The 24,126-nt window shown below is 25.5% G+C and overlaps 1 protein-coding gene and 1 long non-coding RNA gene across 2 annotated transcripts in view; one reads left to right on the plus strand and one right to left on the minus strand.

Moving 5' to 3' along the window:
- Window positions 1-1,362: 1,362 nt before the first annotated feature.
- LOC136968349 (cyclic nucleotide-gated channel rod photoreceptor subunit alpha-like) overlaps window positions 1,363-24,126 on the minus strand; it is a 38,222-nt gene continuing 15,458 nt past the window's right edge. The window contains 5 exon segments of the mRNA XM_067262351.1: window positions 1,363-2,730; window positions 2,732-3,432; window positions 5,775-5,831; window positions 6,407-6,712; window positions 6,906-7,199. Of these exon segments, the coding sequence (XP_067118452.1) occupies window positions 2,599-2,730; window positions 2,732-3,432; window positions 5,775-5,831; window positions 6,407-6,712; window positions 6,906-7,199 (1,490 nt within the window). The 3' untranslated portion in view covers window positions 1,363-2,598.
- LOC136968350 (uncharacterized) lies at window positions 2,015-7,052 on the plus strand. Its single transcript, XR_010879646.1, has 3 exons — window positions 2,015-2,076; window positions 5,716-5,838; window positions 6,441-7,052. It is a non-coding gene; the product is annotated as an uncharacterized lncRNA (long non-coding RNA).

Consider the following 24,126-nt stretch of genomic DNA (forward strand, 5'->3'; position numbering starts at 1 on the left):
GTTACGTCAACAGAATATACACTAAAAAGGGATTTTTCGATATTCCCCAGCGGGAAAAGTGACGGGATTAAGGCTTACTGTGAAGAACTCGGCTTTTATTATACTATTTTAGATGCGTTTTTGATTGCGTTTTAATAGGGTACGTCAAGAGAATGTACATTAAGAAGGGATTTTTTGAAATTCCCCCCACGGGGGAAGTGTTATACATTTATAATAGATACATTTTGAGCCACAACAACGCGTGGATGGGTCAGCTAGAAATTACCTAGAAATAATTTATATGGCAAAACAACGTTTGCCGGGTCAGCTAGTATATATATATAAATCTAATAATTGTTTGAATTTAAAAAAAAGTAATTAAAATTATCATTAAAATGAATAAATTTAATAAAAATATTAATATAAAGTTATCGAATTTTATAAAGTTTTTATATTTCGTAAATATTTTAGAATAGTTTTTTAATAAATATTTTATTACAGCAACAACAGACTATATATAGAAAAAATTTTAAATAATTCAAATAGCATTTTATATGAACGTTTTTCGATAAAATTCTTCTCTTGTCAAATAATACAATGTAATATTTATTTATTTCATAATTCATGAATACTCTATATATATATATATATTGCAAATTTAATAACTTTATTTATCTACAGAGCTTACTGATAGGCCTTTAATTTAATTGATTAAAATATTATAGGAAAAATTACTAATAAAAAATTAAAGTAATTTAGAGTCAATTTAACCATAAACTGTATTTTAAGAAATATTAAAGATATATAAATTTATAAAAGAGATTATTAAATTTAGTAAATAAGATACATGACTTTATCCTAACCTGTTTTAATTTGTTATGGGTATTTATCAGTATACAGAAATTAAAAATGGCAAGATTTAAAATTTATATTATTGTAATTTTATTTTAAATTTAATTATATATATTTTTTATTGTTTTTTATTATTATTATTTTTTTAAATTTTAGTTCTTTCCCTTTCAGCTGTTTCAGAATTGCAATTTCATGAGTTCAAGTGTCAGTGACTGTTTGCTCATTTAATGAAATATTTATATAAATAACTGAAAATAGATTGAATACAAGAGAAATTCTTTATTAAAAAAATCTTTTGTATTTTCTTTTTCACAGCGTATGTACAGTTTTTTTTATATATATAATAGTGTTACAAGACAGTTATTACACAAAAAATTTACAGTTAAATATTAAAACAAACAGTAAAACATTCAGAACAACAATGTAGCTAGTTCTGCATATAGCAATTTTAATTATAATATACATTACATAATATGGGGATATACCAAAACATAAAATTAAAACTTATTTACAATGTATTTCACTCTGGTAATTTTATTAAAATAAAACAAAAGAAGAGCTTCATTTCATTGATCTTCTCTACAGTTTTTACATTAGAAATTATTGATAAAATTAGTTTAATTCAAGATTTATTATTAATATTATTAACTTTTTTTATTCATGGGAAGTACTGAATTATCTTGGTCCTCTTAGGTGTGTAAATGCCTCTATTTACTCTCTCATATAAGGCAACATTTATATATATATATATATATATATATTTTTTGTATTATTTAATTATAAAAAGTCATACAAAAAGAGAAAGCAAAGTTGAATTAGTTTTTGTATTTTTATTATAATTTAAAAAATTCATTTTATGTTTTGGTGTTGATTTATTATTATTATTATTATTAATATTATTGTATTTATTGTTTATTTTTCTCTTTGCAGTTTCAACAAAATTATTGATATGCATTGCTTTATTTTTGACACAACTTCCTGTATTATTCTTATGTTTGTCATAATAGATATATTGGATTTTTGTCATTATCTTCATTACCTAACTTGGAGACAGTTTAGAAAAGTTTAATTATTAACAAGTCTACAAAAAAATAAAATTAAATATAATAATTTTCATTGCCACTCAAATTACATTATTAAAATTAATTAAAACATCTTAAAATATTAATTATTGAATATCTTTTTTTACAAGAACAAACCATTCTATATTGGTATGGAGGTGAGATGTGAATCTGCCAATCAGAGGTACTGTATCTTCATTTTTCTGAAGATTGTACACTCCAATCACTTACAAATTTTAAATCATTATAAATAGAATATTTTATAATTCTAAAAATACGTATTACGTACAATACAAATGCTCACTTTTTATAATAAGAAAATAAATTCAGCAACAGGAGAAAGAGAGTTGTAAATGTGCATTTTAAACATATTAACATAATTAAAATATATATGTATATATGTTAAGAAAAACAATACTTAATGACCTATGATATGTCTAGACATCTCAAAACAAATTTTTTATAGTTTTTTTTTTATCCTGGACTATTTAATTCAGATAAATAATTTTATCTTGTTTTCTCCTTTATTTCTTAATATTTTAGAGATCTGATTGGCAGGAATCTCGTAGGAGTCAAACATCAAGTTTGCACAATTAATTAACATAGATATTATCACAGAATTATGTTTTGATGAAATTGTTTTCCATTAAAATTTTTGTTTCTTTCAATCACAGATGGAAAATTATCTCATCATTGTGCAGGGAGTTCATATAATGGATTCTCTGTTTCTTTCATTTTCGTCACCGTTACTGTTATTACCACCACTAGTAGGTATCTGGGTATTAGTTCCTCCACAAATCTGCATTTCTATCTCTGCCAATCTATTCTCTACTTCCCATTTGCTGTTGGCTTAGTTTAACACTCATTGTTGCATTCTCAGCTTCGAGGGTGACTAATCTTTCTCTAAGTCTTTTGATTTCAGCCAGTAAGGCCTCTTGGCTGGATTCTCTGGGCATTTGACTAGTTTGCAACGTAGGAGGTGGTGGAGGTGCCGGTGGAGCACATATAGAAAGAGGAAAGTGGGGAGGCATAAGCGCATAAGGATGATGATGATGATGGTGATGATGCTCCCCACTCATAGGACTATAATCTGTAAGTGGCGATACTTCTCGCGTCGTTGGAATTGGAGATTGAGGATAATAAGGAGAAGAAGGCATCGGGGACAGCAGATTAGTCTGTGAAATTGAAGGCCTGCTAATTACTAGTCGTCTATCCAAACCTGGTTCTAAAGGATAAGCTTGCATATTATGTGGATAAATTATATGTGGCATACTTCCCAAAGGTTCGTAGTAATGGTTAGTTCTATCTTCATCTTGTTGACTACTGGTTCGACTGCAGGCACTACAATTGCTACTTCCTCGACGTCTTCGCATTGTTGAAGGACTATTGGTATCTCTTGGAGGAACGGGAGGTTCAGTTTCGGATAACATAGTTGCTGTGGAAGAACAAACACCTGTTGGGCCTAATTGGGTTTCTTCCAATGGTATTTTACCACGAGATTCAACAAGGCCGGGAGTACTGCGACTGCGACCCATTGCAACTAAAAAGAATAACAGAAAAGTGCTCTTGGATCCGTTAAAAAAAGAAATTTAAATAGCTTGGAAACTAGTAAAGGAAAAAATGATAAAATTATAATGTGCTAATAATAAATTCTTTCTTTAAAAAAATCAGGAATTTTATTAATCGATAGATTAAGAAAAGAAGAAGAGGTATTGCAAAAATAATAAAGACGATAATTTTTTTCTACAGTATATTAAGTTAAAAATTAAATTAAAAAGTTTAAAATATTGTTTATAGTTAGAATTATACAGCTAGATTATTATAAATCATTCTAAAATTTAAAAATAAATCTACTTAACTATAAAACAATAATCCAGAAATTTAAAAATAATATTAAATTTCTGAATAAAAATTATTAACTAAATTCTCATTGATCTATTTTAAATAAAATTATAATTTCTAAAATTAATTCTGAACTTTTGTTATATTGTTATTATTATTATTATTAATATTAATCAAAGTCTGTCTCAATTGATTACACTTATAATTAAGAATCTCCGCAAAAAGTAACGACACAATAATGGCAATAAACATGATAAAAATAATTTATTTTCTGGTCTTTTGTAGTTATCCAATTTAGTTAACTGTGTCAAATCAAATTTCTTCCTTACTCAATTTTTGCTAGAGAGGAATAACAGGTGTGTCATTAATTTATCAGGCTTAACTTTATCCTAAACTATGCTAAAACTTTCACCAAAAAAAGGGATAAATTACTTGAAAACTTTGCCAAAATTCTTAATTATCTTGTCTAATGAAGTATTAATTAGTCTCTATTAGAATTTTGGCTAATACATTAAATATCAGAAATTATATTTTAATTTTACTTCAATTTTATTTAATATTTTTAATGTTTAATTCTTAATTTTTATTCATTTTTCTTTGATTTTAAACGTTATTATGAAACATAAAAGGGAAAGGAGTGATAGAGTAGTTTCAAATATTATAAAAATTCTTTCTATTTTAAAAATAAAAAGAATTTTTAAAATTGATATCAAGATTCAAACAAAAAAATTCTTTGGCTAATTAAATTAAAATTAATTAAAATAAAAGAAAATAGTTGATTCTTCTGGAATTATAATTTTTAAAATGTATTTAAATAATAATCTGGCAAGATAATATTTGTTAAATTATATTTTAATTTACTTCAATAGATTTTTTCTTTTTTAATTTTAATTCTTTAATGTATGATTGATGAATAAACAACAATTGGAACATAATATTTTACATTAAAATTATTTTGGTCACTCCTATGACATTTTATTGTAATTTTTAAGGATGATAAATTGATTTTTAATGTATATTTATTTCATAAATATTATAAAATTTTATCATAAATCATTATTCAACTATTTTTTATTATTAAAAATAAGTAATTTTTAAATCTAAACCGTTTACTAAACAACTTTAACAATTAAAATATAATAAATTTTATATATTATAAATATATAATAATAAAATTATTAAATAAATAATAATATTAAAATTTAAATACCATTTCATTAATTTTTCCATTTATAAAATTAAATATGTAATATAGTGAATATACTGGATAAAGCGTTAATTGTCAAATAAATGAGGGAGAAAACTGAGAAAATAAAATCAAATAAATTATTTCTCATTGATTACAAGCCCACATATACTTTATCTGCTCAATTATAATGCTCAAATATACGCAAATTTTGGGTCTGTTCGTTTAGATGGAATAGTGCGTATATTTACGTTAATTTGACGTTATCACTTCATTTAAAATGAAAAAATCCTATAGAATGACGTCATATTTACGTAAAACTGTACACTATCCCAACCAATCGAACACGCCTTTCGTTAACGTAACACGTTCGTCTAATAATCTTGCAACCAATCAAAGTAATTTACAAATGTTAATGTTACAATTGGTATCGCGATTGTTAAGCGTAGAACCACCTATATTGATTGCTTGATTTTACCCTCTCTACTTCATCTTTCATTTATTTTTAACGATTCATCCTGTATTTTAGAGTCTATTATAATAAAAAGTTAAAAACGAATTATTATTTAATGTTTGCTTCACTCGATAATAATCAAATTATAAAAGTTTAAATATTGAAGCCAGAACTCGCGCGAAAATTTCTAATTAAATAATTTGAATGATAAAATATCACGATCGGTTAATTCAAAATTACATCAAGTTCTGGCCTCAGTCTAATGACGCAAAAAAGTAATTAAAAGTAAATTTTAATAGGTTTCCCCCCCTTTCTAATTTGAATTTTTGAATATTTTAAAGTGCAAAGTGCAAATGTGTCTCGCCATTAAGTTTAATGAAAGAATTAAATGACCACTGACCGTTGGTCAAGAATGCCACAGAATTAGTTCTTGGACATATTGGTGGAGCCAAGTTATCTGAAAGGTAGATATGCCAGATGAGTCTTAACCAGTGATTTCATTTAAATATAGTAATTAACAAAATAATAAAAATATATTGTGCATAAAAATATAAAATTTAATATGTTTTCTTTATATAAATATATATTTTTTTCGGATTTTTTAATAAGATAATTTGATTTTATTTCTACTTATATCAGATAAGAAAGGTTCTTTCATCTCTTCACCTTTTGATCAATTTGAAAGATGGAAAAATTGATGAGATGTCGTATATCTATTGTTAAAAATTCATGTACTTCTTTTAATGTTTTTGTATCACAAAAATAAAAAATATTTTATCGGATGAAGAGTTATTAGTTAAGTTTTTAAAGCCTTTTCAAAAATATTAATTAGAACTTAAACATCCTTAAAATTAGTCGAATGTTCAAGTTAAAAAAAATAATAATAACTTTTTAATATTTATCATCTGTAACTAATAAAACTTAACATAAAAATAATAAATTTTTCAATATTAAATAATAGATTTTAAAACAATAATATTTATAAAAGATTTTACATGTTTTTGATTTAATAAATATTTATAAGATACTTACTTTTACGCAGAGGTTCTTTTTTATATTTCTCTAGACGTTTGACAGCAATAGCCTCCAGTCGAACTCTGGCAGCAGGATAATCTTTAAGGACTTCCCACATATCTTGTTTATATAGGCAAAACAAATCAGAATATCCCACAGAACGTACGGATGCGGTTCTTCTATTTCCAGCCGTTCCCATATTCAGAATACTTATTTCGCCAAAATAACTTCCAGCTCTAAGAGTCGCTAGTACGGTTTTTCCATTGTCTGTGACAACTTGTAGCCTCCCTCTGTTTACTATGTACATCTCTTTACCAACTTCTCCTAAAGGGGAAAGAAGTGACCAAACCTAATTTGGATTGATATAAAAAATAAGGATTTTGTTCGACAGGATCTATAGTAAAAAACATATATACACTTTTAAATTTTAAATTTTTGCCGGAGGATGAGATTTCTATTATAATTATAATTAAAATAATAATTATTTATTAGCGCTTTTAATGAGTTAAAGTGTTACCTTTTCTGCATATATAATCACCAGGACTGAAGAGCACCGGACGCAAACGAAGCACCAATTCGCATAGGAAACCAGCCTCTGTATTTTGGAAGATTTCCACCCGTTTTAATGTATCTAAATGTACGTGTATAGCTATTTCTGCTTTTAATTTATCTGGTAAACAACCGACGGATCTGTCTTCATCCGAAGACTTTTGCGTCATCCACAAATAATCAAACCATTTAATGACTTTATTCTGAAGATTATCGTTTACTCTACGCATCCTCATATAAATTTTAACAGCATCTAACTTAGCTGAAAATATAGACATACATAAATATACTAAATTAATAATAGTAATAATAATATAACATTTAATTTATTTATATAAGAATGAATTGTTTGAAGAGGATGGCATTTCTCTTAATTTGAGTGTATTAACACACCACTTTTCCTGCTGTACATGGTCAAAATGAGAATTTATTTATCCTTAAATTGATTAAATATTTTAATTTTTAAATTGTTAAATTGAGTTATCTTTCTTTCTATGCTTAATAGCTAACCTGGCCGGCTATTTATTGATTCTAATGATAAACTATTAAGGACAGAATGTTTATCTTCGGCAGTTTCAAACCTGTTTGATGTTTAAATATTCACATTTTAAGTAATTATAATGAAAAATTATATTTTAAAAAGAAGATAAAAATTATTATATGACTCTTTTGAAGGGAATTAAACCAATTTTTAAAGATGTTTACGTAAAAAAATAATAAAAATTTATATAAAATTTTTATGGTGTTTATTTTATGCTCGATGATTTAATCCGATGTTTAAAACAAATAGAATTTTCTTTAAATTTAAATCCGATCGATTCGTTTAAAATTCTAAAATACTTATTAGCATATTTATATTTAATTCAGAATTTGAAGAAGGATTACTACTACTTTGAATTACAACCGTATATAAATAACAATTAATTTAAATAAAAAATGTAAAATAAAACAGATAAGATTATTATTAAATAATCTTATAAAATATTTTTTCTTGATTCACATCGATTTTTCCACATGGAAATATTTTCTTACAAGACAAATTGTTTGATATTTTTGACAAATGTTTTTAAATTTCCTTACTTTAAATGCTAAAATACAATTTTTATTACCGAAAAACTTTGTTCTGCATGAGATAATTTAGAAAAAAACATTTTTACTTAACTCCTCAGATGTATTTTTTTACGCTCCAACTATATTCAATTGTACTAATAAACCGAACCTTTTCCCTTTAATATTTGTAAATTTGCTTATATTAATTATAAATTTAGAATTCGAGTCTTCTAGGACTCTAAAATTTATCCAAATTAGCATTTTGAATGAGAATTTCAAGGTCGTCTATGTTTTTAACATAGCGTATCCCAGGAGAAGCATATTGTACACAGTAGAGATTTAATCAATTAAATATAAGTATAATAAAAAATATATTATTTGCAATAGAACAATATTTATAATTGCACTCAATTATTTTTCTTCTATAAAATATGTTAATATACTTATAATATAATAATAAAAATTTACAATTTAAATGTAAAAATATAGCTTAAAAATTATATAATTCAGGATGTAATCTTATTTTATATTATTATTCAGTTTATTTATTTACTCTATCAAGAAATATATTATATAAAATCAATATGTTTGTCCATAGACTAACTGAATCTATCAATAAATATTGTATAATCTTCATAAAGTGGAACCTCTCAACGGCGGCCACCTCTTAACAGCAGCCTTTTTTTTCAGAATATTTTTTTTGTTTTAAACAAAAATTCGTACTAAATAACCTCCGAACAACGGCCATTTATTTTTTATGTTTCTGCCAGTGAACGTTGTTCAGAAGTTTGACTGTAATTGTTTTTTGAAAAATTCTGATTTAAGAAAATTGAAATAAAATTTTGAAATAATGGAGAAAAATATTTTTTAAATAATCAAAATTTAAATTTGAGTGTTTTTATTTCAATCATTCGATGAAGTATATTTTAATATGCAGATATTCATTACAATGCGTTACAAGGGGGTGAAATGTTTACGTAATTGCAGAGTCTCAACCCCCTTGAGTTAACAGAATGATTCATTCTTGTTTCTGAAGCGTTGTATAGCGAACCGTACCGTTTATGACATTGCTTTGTATATTATACGTGTAATTAATAAAATAATGTAACGTTCGGTACCTCGTGTTGTGTATTATTCCTTAGTACAATTGATCGAGGATATGAGCTACGTAATTTTGGGGTGGATATTTGCGATATTTGGGGTGGAGAATTACGTGGCGTTATGGGAGGTGGAATGGTAATTGAAAACTATTACGAGCAAAAATTGCCGGGCTGCAATTTTTAATCATATCTTTAATTAATTTAATTTCAAATATATGCTCTCGATTTTAAATTAATAATATCTTCCCCTATACATCATACTTTTCTTGATAACAACGGTCATCTATGTAACTCCGTTCTGGGAAAAATTTTTGAATTGAAATCATGACTTCGGGTGCAAACCGAAAGTTCGTACATGGTTAACTGAGGCCTCCTGCCCCTAAGCTTTCCATATCTAGTCTCGACTTTCATTTATCTAACACCGTTGTCGAGATTAAGGAAGGATATACAGACGGACAGACGGACGACAAATTGCAGCCCAAAAGTAACATTACGTAATGGATGGACGATCATGTATATCAATTCAGCGTCATTCTCGATATAGCGTCATTGAAGTTTAACCGTATACACGAATATGCACACTCGATATAGCACCAATTTCATAGAAAAACAGTGTCGTTAAATCGAAGTTTAGCTATATAACTGAATATTTCTAGTAAAACAAGCACACTATAATTGTTTAAAATTTAATTGTCAAATGCAACTCGTTTCAAAAAGTTTTCGCACTTAGAAAGCACTGATCCGTTTCCTGTACTACTTTTAATGATGTAATTCGACTACGTAAATTATTACGTTCATTTCACATATTAATTTTCTAGAAAAATGGCATAATTAGTTATAAATATTTTATTTTCTATCATTTCTGCATTATTTCGAAACAAATACACTTAAGATAAGATAAAAATTATTTTAAAACTAGCGATTATTTTTTATGAAGTTTAATTGGGTCGATTATAAATATATCTTCGTAAATATGCGCAAATAATTTATATTATATGAGAATTATTTAAGAATTATTCATGGACCGTGTGGTCCCTTCATTAAGTATTATGTAATGCTTACTTATATAATAACGCATTAACGCCTTAAATTATGTCAAAGGATAAAATTAGGGGATCCAGATTTCACGTTAGCTCATATTTTCTGCAGGATCATAGAGAGTAGCTGAAAAATTCACCCATATCAGTTAATGGGTTTAGAAATAAGGAATGAAAAAGAAGGGTGGGATTTCCAGGTTTCATGGTCTATATTTTCCACAGGACCTGGAGAGTAACTCTGAAAATTGGTCAAAGGGTGAAGGAAGTAATAGGTGAATAAAATCAGAGGTTGTCTGTCTAGGTTGCATGGTGGCTCATACTTTCCACAAAATCCTACAGACTAACTCTGAAAAATTTTATCCGTATTAGTCAATGGGTTTAGAAGTAAAAGATGAAATTAGGATAGAGGTGAGATGTCCAGATTTCATGTTAGCCTATGTTTTCCGCAGGATCCTAGAGAGTAACTCTGAAAAATTCGATCCAGATCAATCAAAAGGTTTAGAAGTGTATAGAAGAAAGACAGAGAGACATTTTATTTTATATACACACAGATTTTAAACCAATAAATAAATTTCTAAAATTATTTTTTTTTACTGTTAAAAGTTTATGAAACAGAGATAATAAAAATAAAAATAAAAGCTTTAAAAACAAAATAATAAAAATTATTCTTTGATTCTTGAAATTCGTTCTCAATAAAATCTTTTCGAAAATAATCTCTTTGTAAGTATATCAAAATTTCAAAATTCTTATTGAAGTAGAAAGAGTATTTGATGGATGACCAACAAAACCAAGCAGAAATGATACAACAGATTTCTTTATTTTCTTGCTTCAAAAATAACTCCCAGATAAGAAAAATAAATTCAAACCGATTTAAATTTATTCTTATTTTCATTTTTTTAAACATTTTATAAAAATTATTTAATATATAATTTACTAATTTGTTTAATTTCTGTTAAGATGAAAATTCTATTTGTAAGATGCTCTAAAATATTTAGAAATGTACTAAAAAGAAAATTTTATTGAATATAAATTCGTTTGTTTCGTAAAAAAAAATTTAATTTTAAATAAATTAAGAGCAAAAACTGATAATATTTTTTTAAATTTAAAAAATATGTTGAAGGTTAGTGGATATATTAATTAATTTCTAGCGAATTTATATATAATTTTGAAAGCGAATAAACTTTTTATTATTTTTTATTAAAATTAATTATTTTTAAAAATCGTTTTTAAAATATTATTGCATAAATTTTTACGTTTAAATTTAATTTTTTTCCTTTAATAATTAATTGAATTTATATCATCTTTATAATAAAAAAAATAATTAAAATTTTATTTTTTATTTTAATAAAAATGCAGGAAAAACTTTTAAAAGTTATCTTAATTTACATATATTTTGTAAGTTTTATTTTAATTAATTTACAATAATTCGATTATTGTAAAAAAATATTCTAATAAATTTATCATTTTAATAAGTAAAATGTTTTTTAATGCATTTTAAACTGATGATAAATCATTATTCACTAAGCAGAATGAGATAATATAAGCGAACAATTATTGTAAGATCGTCACAATGCCGAACTGCCGTTTCTAATCATCTTTTAATTTAAAAAAATCACGTGATTTCCGGTCCAGACCGAAAGTTTGTGCGTAATTAATCGCCTACGATTCTAAGCTTTCTGTATCCTGTCCCAATTTTCCTCTATCTAACTCCATTCTCGAGATTAACGAAGGACAGCCGGACAGACGGACGATAGTGGGAATGTACGGGTCTGCAATTTGATAATTGTAGCCCAATAACACTAACACTTACCATAATTTTAATATTATTAGCTCGCATATGGGAATGACATCCGTTTAATTTATTTATTTAAAGAAAAATGTAAACTAAATGCTGTTAATAATTGAAGACACACAAGTCTCTTCGAAATACCAAATAATAAAAGTCATTACGTTGTAGACCATTTTACAGTTTCATTATATCCGAATCTTATACTCATGGGATGTTATGATTTTAATGGAGTTTTATGAAACCATTGCTGTTTTATTTTGAGGTAATAAAGTCGACATATAAGGCTTTGTATCCAGGATACCTTGACGTCAACTAGAGGTATTAGTTTTACTTGACAGATAATGGTCATAGCCCCTAGTTGCTTTCATTAAATTTAAATAGTTCCTTTTGGCATACAAAAGATATACTAAAATAAATATTTAATTTAATAATAGGATTTGAATGACGCATTAAAGTAAATATTATATTTTGTTAAATTATTCACATTTATTACAACTTTTATTAAACGTTTGTAAGATAAATAAATCAAGTTGGAAGATAGAGTTTGTTCTTTTTTTTTTAAATTAATTTTAATGGAAGAAGAATTATTATACCAAATTAAATAACAATTAAAATTTAAAATTTATTCATTAAAGAAGTTATAAAGGGAAATGGAGATTTACTAAGTAAACATGAAGCTCAATTTTGAAAAGTTTAAAATCTTTAAAAAGATTAAAATGACACAAAGTGTTAAATCTCCTTCACATCGATTTTATGATAACAAGAGTTAATTTAATATTCCTGTTTATAAAAAAATAATAATAATAATTTAAATATAAATTAATTTAAAAATTCCTTGGATAAATAATTTTAATCAAAATTTAAATAATTAAATCTTGTAATGATGAATACAGATTTTTTTTAATTATTAGCTTTATTCAATTTATTTATTATAAACTTCAAATTATAATCATAGAAAATAACTATATAGGTTATTTTCTATGATCTAAAAATAGAAATATCAGGATAATTGATCTGGATATCCTTTCTACAAAATATGGAACTCATCAAGAAAAATTGTAGTTTCTTTTGTTACAGTTGGGGGGAGAAGGAAGGAAGGAAACTTTGTTTGAGTGATCGAAGTTTTCCTAAGACAAAAGTAATCTCTAATGTCTTCCTCTAAGCATCCAAATTATTCTGACAGATGAAAGTACTTAAGAAGTTTGATCTCTCAGATATTAGATACACTCATGAATATTTTATTTAGTGTTTTTCTTTTGTTGAATTACTGATATTTTCCAGTAAAATTTCATTTTATTTTTATTTAATTCTGTGAAAAATCATCTGTGTTTACATTTATACTCTGTTTAGAATATTTCTTTGTGGTTTCAATTTGCTAAAACTTTAATTTACGTAAATTATAATAAATTATAGGGTATTTTAACTTTTATTTTAAGATTTTTTTCGCTTTAAAATCGTTATATTTAATAAGATTTAAAGGAAATTAATTCAGATCTTAGTTTGAAATAAAAATAAATCGTTGCTCTGTTCCAGAATTAAGATCATTTTCTATTTTTTCGTTGTAAGATATTATCGTTAAAATTTTAGTCTGAAAAGAAAACTATTCGGTCTTTTTGCTTAAAATAAAATAGAATTTTAGTTTATTTTTTTATTTTATGTGAAAGTTTATCGAGATTAAAATTAATCCTAATAAGAATAAAAAAATACATTTGATAAATAAGCTTGTTTTTGCACTTTTAATTTGGGATAAAATTACCTCATTATATACTAATTAAATGCTAAAACCAATATTTTTAAGTTTGATTTACAGAAAAAATTAAAGTCTATGAGAGGAAATTATTTTTTAGTGATCATATGATTCTGTACTGATTCTATAATTTTGTACTAATGATTCAGTACTGATGATTCTGTATCAGTTCTATGATTCTATACTGATGATTCTTTACTGATTCTATGATTCTATACTAGTAATTCTTTACTGATTCTATGATTCTATACTGATGATTTTATAGTGATTATCTCTCTAATTCTATACTGACGATCCTTAACTTATCTCAAAAAATACTTAATTTAAGTTATCCTAAATTTCTTTAGGCTAACTTAAATTGTTCCTAAGCTACAGTTTATAATAAAAAAATGATTTTTGTAGTATGATTTTAGTTAAATTTACTATAATTTTAGAATTAGATTCAAGATTATGGACGTAAATTTGAAACATAAAAACTAATTTTTCATTGCTTTCATATTATAAAACTAGGATAAAAAAGTAAAGATTTTATAAGTTTTGACAATTTGAAGTTAAAAGCAATCAAAAAAGACTTTATTTTCAATGAGAACATTTGAAATTTTAGTAATTTTCTATGCTATTTTAAGTATTATTTTATGTTTTTTTTTTAATTGCCAAAATAATAAGCACAGGAAGAACATTGTCTGAACTTATTTTAACTTTTAAGAAGCCATTAAATATTTTTAAAAAATCAAATAACTAATAATTACGTATATTTATATTTAAAATCATTTTAAATATGTTAGAATTGAATAAAAATGTAATTTTAATAATAATGCATTTATGTATTTTATTTTTATTTCGAATAAAATTAAATTTCATTTCTAAATAAAAATACAAATTCAATTTTCATTTTGATTAAAAGAAAATTTTCAAAACTTTATATATAAATCCAATTAAATTGTCCCGCATTTAATGAAAATTTAATAAATAATGATTGTTCCCGCATAATATATTAATTTTAATGATAATTTTTAATGATTGTAATCTGTTATAAATAACCTTAATTATTTATTTGCCATGGAAATTATTAAATGATTAAACAGATTCAAAATTAGATAATGCCTTCAAAATAAACAAATAATATATAGTTTTAAAAATTAATCATAAATAACTAATATATATATATATATATATATTATTAAAATTCTGAAAGCCTTGTTTTCATTAAAAATTTCAATTTATAAGTATTTGTTTGACAGAGCTGGAGTGTTTTAGCTGAATTAAAATTAATATTAGCTTAATTGTAATTATAATTTAATTATAATTATAATAAAAACAATTTTTGAAAATAATTTGATATTAAAATGTATACTAATTTATTATTTAAACCCATGGATGATTTTTGAATGCTATTCACTAGCACGTGCTTCCCTTGGGGAGGATAACCGAAATGACCTACCTCCCTGGGCTCCACGCCCCAAATATTATTAACATATGGGGTTCGTGACATTCAATCCTTATATTTTTCATAAATGATACTGGATATTTGACACTTGATGTGGTGATGGCATGTGTCATCGTCTATGGAGTTTCGTGACAAAACAAAGTTGATTTTCTTAATAAATAATACATAAAAAGGGATATTTTATCCCACTATTTTTATTGAAGAAGTAAGATTTTCTAAAATAAAACCTTGGGATGGTGTTGTTTCTTGACATTCTAGGGATTGTCTCGTTCCTGTTTCCTAACTCCTATAATCATTAATTTGGTTAATAATAACGTTTATCACAATATTATAAAATAATTTATTTAATAAGGTAAAAATAATTAACATATTTATTAATGTCTGGAGAAAAAATGAGTGCAAAACTGAAAATAATGACTATATTTTCCATTTTTCAAATTTTCTTTTGTAACTCATACAAATATGCATGTGTGAATTTATATATTTACATTAAATTTAGAAACAAAATAAAGATATATTTTGAATTTAAAAAGCAATAAATGCACCTCATAAAAATAACATAAATGTGTTAGCTTCATTCTATCAGATAGAATAAACTTTCATCTTTCTAAATTAGAAAATAAAAGTAAATTGATCAAAATACATTACTGTATATCATTTATTAAAAAATTAATATACTATGCCAGGAATTTTCATTATAAAATCGAACCTTCTTTATAATCTAAACACAAATCTGACATAATTAAAATAATAAATACAATAATTATTAATTTAAAAAAAATTTCATTAATATATTTTGTCTTAAAACTATTAAACGAATTGAATGTTAGTAATTTAATGTGACTCGATGGGTTGTCTGTTGATTTTATGAACAACGTAGGACCCCTGCTTACTTCGTTTGCCAGACAACAGATGCACTGCGGCAAAGCAACATTTACAGGCAACTACAATTCCCTAGAGTTCTGCAGGAGGCTTTTCCTCGTCACGAGGATTTACCAAGCACTTCCGGTAGTTTTTTCTATTACTAACATTTTTGTTTATCCCTGCAAAGTGAATTGAAAAAATTCTTTCTATTAAACCTTAGTTTTAGTAAAGGAACAAGTGTTTTAAACAATGCTCTCAACTATAAAGATTTTATCTATCATACTTGAGCCTATTCTTTTTATTCTATAGCCGTTGGACATTTCTATTTTAGTAAAAAACTTTCTAATAAAACAATCTTTATCTATAAAGATTTCTTCCCTGCAAAATTAATTATGTTTGAGTACTTTGAACATTTCTTCTCCTCATATATTTTTTATATGCTTTTATAAGTGATTTCCCCCTTGGAATTTATTATTATTATTATTATTATTATCATAAAAAGCTATTTTTTTATCCAATTAGTTGCGAATTTAAACAAATTTATTATAAAAATAGATTAAAAATGCTTAAATATACATTTAAATAACAAGTTTTTCTGTATTTTTTATAAGATGATAATTTCAATTTATTTAAAAATGCATTAAATTGTAGCTTATTTTTACTTTAAAAATTGCAATTTATTTATTATATTATTTTTATTTAGCTTCAGAAAGTTTATTTCAGATTTTAAAGACGTAATAATAATAATAATAATTAATTTTTAAAAAGTATTCTACAACAAAATAGTGAAAAAAAAATTAATGAAATCTTCACGGTCTGTTGCACTTATTGAGTTGTATTCTTTGTAAATAATTTTCTTTACTAATTAATTTTCTTGATAAAAACTAAATAACATTAAATTCTTCGTTAAAAATATTATAGTTTAACGAACGATATTAAATTTAAAGTATTATAATTGTATTAATAAAGATAATGTTTGATTAATATGACAATTTGATATTAAAAAAGCATTATCTTATTTAAATGAGGTTAGAAAATATTAATTTTAAAGAAATTAAATTTTATTAAGAAATTTTTACTTGGAAAAATTTTTTTTTCTTGATTAAATTCTTTAAAGATACCAAACAACTGTGTTGTTCTCAGCAGCGATATGTCATCTCCATCTGACATCAAAGTATCGTTTAAGAATTGTTTAAACTCAAAATTTTTTTGCAAGTAATAAAATTTTTAGAATATACCCTTTGAAAATATTTATAAAAGCTTAAAAATTAAATACTTTTTTAATGTATTAAGCTATAAACTACATCGTGACATAAAATGCGCTGTTAGAAAAACACTAATGACTTTCAGGTCATAAAAATTGAAGTAATTAATAATAATAATAATAATAAAATATAAATTAGATAAAATAAATGTGAATAATGTTCGCTATTTTTGTTTTAAATTTATTATAAATTGCATTTAAAACACGTTTAAATGTTTTAAAAGTGATGAATAACGCTTTATTAATTTCAATTATCTAGGAATAATCTGTAAATTCTCTTGTTCGTGTTTGAAATGTTAAAATTTCTCTGGAAATTATACAGAGATATTTATTCTTTAGAATATTTCTCTGGAAAGAGAATACGCGCGTAAGATTTAAGATAATTATACTAAAGTTTACATTACAGCCGCGAAAAGACTTATAACGTAATTACAGTATCACGCTACACTGAAGAAACAGAAAAATTGTGATATAACAAGGTTCCACTGTACTCATGAAAGCATATTTTTCAGCTCAAATATACAGAAAATAATATGTAGTAAGAACATATTTACTCATTAAAATAAGAAAAATAGACTTGGATGTGAATAATAGGCAAATTCTCAATATAACTTACGTTTCCTCCATTCTTTATTCTCATTCAATTTAGAAAACAATGATTAAAACCTAATTTTAATTACGCTATTATATAAGATATTTGATTAAAATGCTGTAAAATAGATTTACTTTTATAAACTTAACTTACTGTGGGTTTTAATGTTTAATATCATAATTAACCTACTAACACTAGCATAAATTTTAGTTAATAAAGTCCCTATTAAATTTAAAACGAATAAATGTTTAAAATTGTATGCAATATTCAATTTTAACCATTAATCTTACACTAAAATCCACAGCAATTACGATTAAATGCAACATTCATAAATTTTTACTTAAATAAAACGAATAAATATTAATTTATAAAATTCTAGATTTTTTTAAAATTAAGTAAAAAAATAATAATTTATAATTAAATATAAAAATCTGGAATAATTATGGAGTGTAATTTATCATAAAGATGTAATGAAACTTAATTCAATTATTTGATTTTTAATATGTTATGTAAAATATCTCAATAAATATTAATAAGATAATTTTTATGCCAGATGAGTATGTACGATGTTGAAATATTCGTTTAAGTAAATATTTAAATAAAAATTTAACATTTTAATCTTAATTATTACGTAGTTTAAATGAATTCAAAAGAGATAACGTCATTAAAAGTAACGTTCAAGAATTATATTTTATTACATTAATAATAAAAAATCGTTTTTATGTACGAAGAGAGAATTATTTTCTTATTTCTTTAATTAATTGTATAAAATTCGAGTTAAGTAAGTTTCATTGGATGATAATTAAAAGTAAATAATTTATTAAGCTAAAAATATTTAAAATGTAATATAATTATTAGAAAACAGGACGAGCCCAAAAGACATGAATTGAAGGATGATACGCGAATGCATGGATGATGCATGATTGACGATTCATGATGCGTGCATGTTACTGTGCGTTTACTATTATTAAGGCCCATCAGAGGCCAAAGTAATTAAAACCATCAAACACTGATAGTAAGTACTATGCTGGCGTCTGACCAATGGGTTAACTACATGGAACTTTCCGCGTATTTTCACGTGTGTAGGGGCCAGTTTATCTTGGCAGATGGCCTGTTGCATTGTCTTATTCCATGAATCCAATCCAATTCATGATGAGAGAGGCATGAATTCAATGTGCATTTATTTAAATGGACTCGCACGAAGCATATTTTGTAATTAACGACTGATTTTTACAATAAATTGAGCCATTTTCTTATATATGAAAGGCTTAGAATCATTCTTTACTATCAACTTTCATTACATTCAGAATTGGAAGGTTGGAAGAAAATAATTCGGATTTAAGACCATTCCAATTTTAATTTAAATTACATGTTAAATTCGAAGCAATAACGTTATAACAGTTGATTTAATTGATCTAATTCTTGGTTTACCAGGATTTCTAACCTGATCGTTAGTAACCCCCCTAGGGATTCAAGCAATTTATCTAGGGGGTCGATAAATTACCAGAAATCTTTTGGAGATCAATGAGAAAATTTATTTCTATTATATTTAAAAATATGATAATTGATACACGTGTAAAATTTAGCAAAATAGAACACAATTTTGAATTCTTACTTATGTTTAATAAAAAAAAATTATTAATTCCTATTTCATTTTATCCTTGTTTTGTATCAGTGTAGAAAGGAATCAACAGTCAAACAGATTGGTAACATTCTCCAATATAAATGTTCATGTTTTCTAGATAAAACAGCTAAGTATAATTAGATTATATAAAAGCTTTTTTTAAAACAAACTTCTATATAAAACGTTAAATATATTAAATAAAATATAATAAAAATATATTTTTCAGAAAATTAACAATTAAGAGTTAAAGACTAAAAGTTCTGTTAACATCTTTGAAGAATATGGTGCAATCAAACTGAAGAACGTGGGGATTAAATTTAAATAATATTTACTTCAAAGACACAAAACAGAAATTATTTAACTAGATAATCGTATTTTCATATATTTAATTAATAATCATGAATATTTAAATATACCTTTGTTAAAAATTTATCTGAAGTTAAACTTTGTTCTTCTACGTTATAAATTAATAGGAAATTGTCAGCCAATTCTTCCCCAAAGTTCTTAATTATTCTCCAGGAAATAATCTACAGTTATCTTTTACTAAACAACATATTGTATTGCATAATAAATTATCACGGGACCGAGTAGATTATATCATAGAAAATCTTTTATTCCGTAGAGACGAAGGACATTATCTTGTCTATAATTATCAATTCCAATTTTATACAAATAAAATATTTAATTAGGAATTTCAGACTTAATAGTTTGATAGAGGAAAGGCCTCAAGAACATTTTCTCCCTTTCAAATTTCTACATTTTGATTGATGGTACGAATCAATCTTGTTATAACATATTCTACTATCAATAAAATATTTTTTGTTGTTTTTCTCATTCATATTAATTTGATAGTTTTCCCCCCTCAAGATCAACTCGATGATATAATTTTTCCCTGTCATTCAGCAAGTTATGAAAGTTTTCTTAAATATGGAGTATATGATGGATATGTTTACTTTATCTTAGTAAAAAATATTTAAGAAATTTTCTTTTTTCCAGAAAAATTTAATAAAAGTTTATATTTTTAATAAAATGTATATTTGTATAATTATTTAATTCATATTTTAGTATGATAGAATTTATTTAGTGATAATACGCGATAATATAATGAATGTAGAAATTTAATAAATAGTATACTAATAAATTCTCCTTCAGGATCTTTGTTTTTAATATCCTGCTTAATTTAATATGATTTTCATGAAATAATAAAAGAAATATCCAGCAAAGAGTTGCTTAACTTTACTGGCAACATTTAAATTTGGTGAAACACGCATTGAGTGAAGCACTAACGTTTGAACTAACACTAACATCCACAGAAAAAAAAACTGCAGAAAAAACCCTCAGATTTTTTTTTATTTTGCATTTCTCGACGTTTCAAGGTCCCCTGAATCCAAAAATGTAAAAGTCTTGGGGGGGGGGTCATTTTTGATCGATAGTCATATTTTCCCTCTCTTATATGTAACAGATGTAACAGAGCCGGGAAAGTAACAAAGCGCCATGTTCTTGAGAAAGTAGAGTGTAAAGATATACATACTGTATATATATTTAATGTTAATTTCTTTAATAGATATTTTTTCGTGATTTTTATGAGGCATTGAGTGAAAATTTCATGCAAATTGTAGGATTTTCGTAAAAATTAGTGAGGGAAATTCTTTAAGGATTGGATTAGATTGATGGAATAAAGCATCGCAACACTTGGACAATCTGCCAAGGATTTTCCATCGGAAACTAGTATGTGAGGGAAACTAAAAAAAATCCCACGTGGTCTCCTTTAGTGAGATGCGAATTGTAACCAACTACCAGTGTTCACTAAGCCTAGTTTTATTCATTCTGCCATTGTTTGGTCTTTGTTCTCTAAGAGGCAAATTGTTAAATAAAATCATCTGGAAATGAAAGAGTACAAGCTTTGCTTCAATCGATATAGACGGAAGTATAATAAACAATTAAATTTGTTTTGAATTTTGACTTTGATGTATTCATTATAACGAACCAAGTTTCATAGGTTGCAATTTTCAAGAATTTATCTTTACTAAAGTTACGTCTCAGTCGTTGCCGAGAGTGGCTACTTCAATTAATTATCAAAATTTCAACATTAAACAACAGTAAATATTCGTGACATTCAAATTAAAAAATATTTAATTATATAAAAATAGCTTAATTTAAGGCTTCCTATGATTAATGAGCCATATCTTGTTTCAGTTCTAATATTATTTTTTAATGATTTTTGGCTGTTTTTTCCTTTTCGTCTAAATCAGATAAGAAAGAACTGTCTGAAATTTGTTTTTCAGACTCTATTCTGATAAAAGTTTATAGTTATCATATACTAGTGTTTCCTAAGGATCTTTTCTCACCGACGCATCCAAAGAAGGGGTAAGGAGCCTGGACCTCCCCAAACTAATAATAAAAATGCTAACAAATTAAGCTATACACGTGTATAGACAAAACATCGCACCATGTTACATATGCTTCTGCTATGTTTTAACTAGATATAAGTGCACCAATGCAGGTAGTAAGATGGTACAGTCGCCATGCACCGACCCCTTCGTTCATGGTGCCAAATCCTCGGTTCCTATGAAAGACAGAGGCAAATTTTAAATTAAAAAGTCATAAGGCGTCTAAAAATTAGTAAAAAAAGTTTTGGTTTGGTTAAAATACTCAAAAGGGAAGCGGCTGGACACCGTCAAAAATGGGTGGGGAACTGTGTGAGGCTTCTCTGCGTGGCCTCGCGTGCTCACACCACGAACACAGTTTATTCTTCTGAAGTTTCGAAAACATGTTTCGAAAACTAAATCGTTTTCCATTAAAACACTATTCTTTTAAAACAAACTAATTCTTTTTCCAGAATCTGCTACCTTTTCACAGTTGGTTGCCTTGAACGCGCGAGACCACATAGAGTGTTTTCACCACCCATTTTTTGACCGCATCCAGTCCAGCAACTTTCCCTCTGATTATTTTAACCGAAAATACATTTTGTACTAATTTTGAGACGTTCTACGACTTTGTAATTTAAACTGTTCCGCTGTCTTTGTTAGGAAAGGAGGATTTGGCTCAATGAGACGAAGGGGTGCATAGCGACTAAATCATCTAGTAGCTCACTACTAATTACCTAAACTTTTATACTTATATTGCCTGATGCAAAGTTTTTGTACACCCTGTTATACGTCGTGCCAATACCTTCGATTGATTCTTTTGTACCATTAAAAAATGACTTTAGTTGGGAAAATTTCCAATTATTATATGAAAATACTAATTTATTGAAGATATTGGAGAGATGTTTGAAGGAGAATTGGCAGAGAATGGAAAAACCTAGAGGAAATTCATTAAAAACATCGATCCCCGTATAGAAATGGAATGAACTGAAAAACAGAATCACAGAGAATTTGTAGAGACGAAACAAAGAAAATTACTTTTAAGTGAATTAACAAATATAAATCATTAACTTTAAAAAAATAACCTTTAAAAATCAAAAATTAAAATAATATTTAATTAATTTTAAATTCATTTTTAAATATAATGAATTTTAAACGAGAGTAGAGCTTTTTAAATATTACAGAATAGCATAGACACTAAAACACTGTTAAATAACACAAGTACTCGAACCTTCAATAACGACCACCTTTAAAGGGCGGCAATTTTTCAGGAAGTTTTCTTTTTGAAATGAATACAAAATAACCTTCGAACAACGGCCATATTTTAATGTTCTAGTTAGTGGCCGTTATTCAGAGGTTTGAACGTATATACATAGAAAAATCAATTAAATATAACACATACCTTTATCAAGCGCTTCATATTAAACAAAAAAGAATTGCGGTAAATTAAATAAAAAAATCGACATATATTTATCGTATTAAAAGGCTTATGAAAGAATATTTAATATAAGAAATTTATTATATTTGTGACTGTTATCTGCATTATGATTAAATACAATTGATTTAACAACTACATAAGGTAGACTCTTAGGCGTCACCAAATTGCTTTACCTTCCTGTTACAGTTAAAAAAAATTCAATTTTTTTTTAATACAGAAAATACAGCTTATAAAATCTTTTATATTTCGAGCTAAACACGAGAATAAAACAAAAATAAATAATTATAATAATTAAAAACACAAAATCGGCGAAAAATTAAAATAAAATTTTAATTTTAAAGTCATGCGGTAATATATTTTTCTGTTAAACAAATGCCTCGTAATTTGGGTTTTAAAAATAGAAAAAGAAAAAAAAAGTGAAGTGGGAATGGAAAAAAAATGAAATAACGAGGAAGAATATTTGTAATCACATTTTATTCGGTGGCTTAACTTCTTTAAATAGTATATTAATGAGAGCCACTGAATTCATATCAAGGAGCGAACTCGATGAGTGAAATATCGTAATTATAAAAATAAAATATAAAAAAAAACGAAAATAAAATAAAAAATCAGAAATGATCTACACTCGATTTCTAATGGGAAATTCTCCAGCGAATTTTCATTTTAAAGAGAGATTTCTGTTTAATCTCATTATTATTTTTTCTCCTCATATTTGAATTTTAATCTCGACCTTTTAAAACTAAAAAAGCGTATGAATATACGATTATATTTTTATTTATTGTCATTATTAATATATTTTATTAGAGTAACTCGAGAGAAATTTTCTAAAGAAAGATTTATTAAAATAATTTATAACGTAAATAATAATGAA

The sequence above is a fragment of the Centruroides vittatus genome, unplaced genomic scaffold, assembly GCF_030686945.1.
Source record: "Centruroides vittatus isolate TY-2023 unplaced genomic scaffold, ASM3068694v2 contig_1450, whole genome shotgun sequence".
Lineage (NCBI taxonomy): Eukaryota > Metazoa > Arthropoda > Arachnida > Scorpiones > Buthidae > Centruroides > Centruroides vittatus.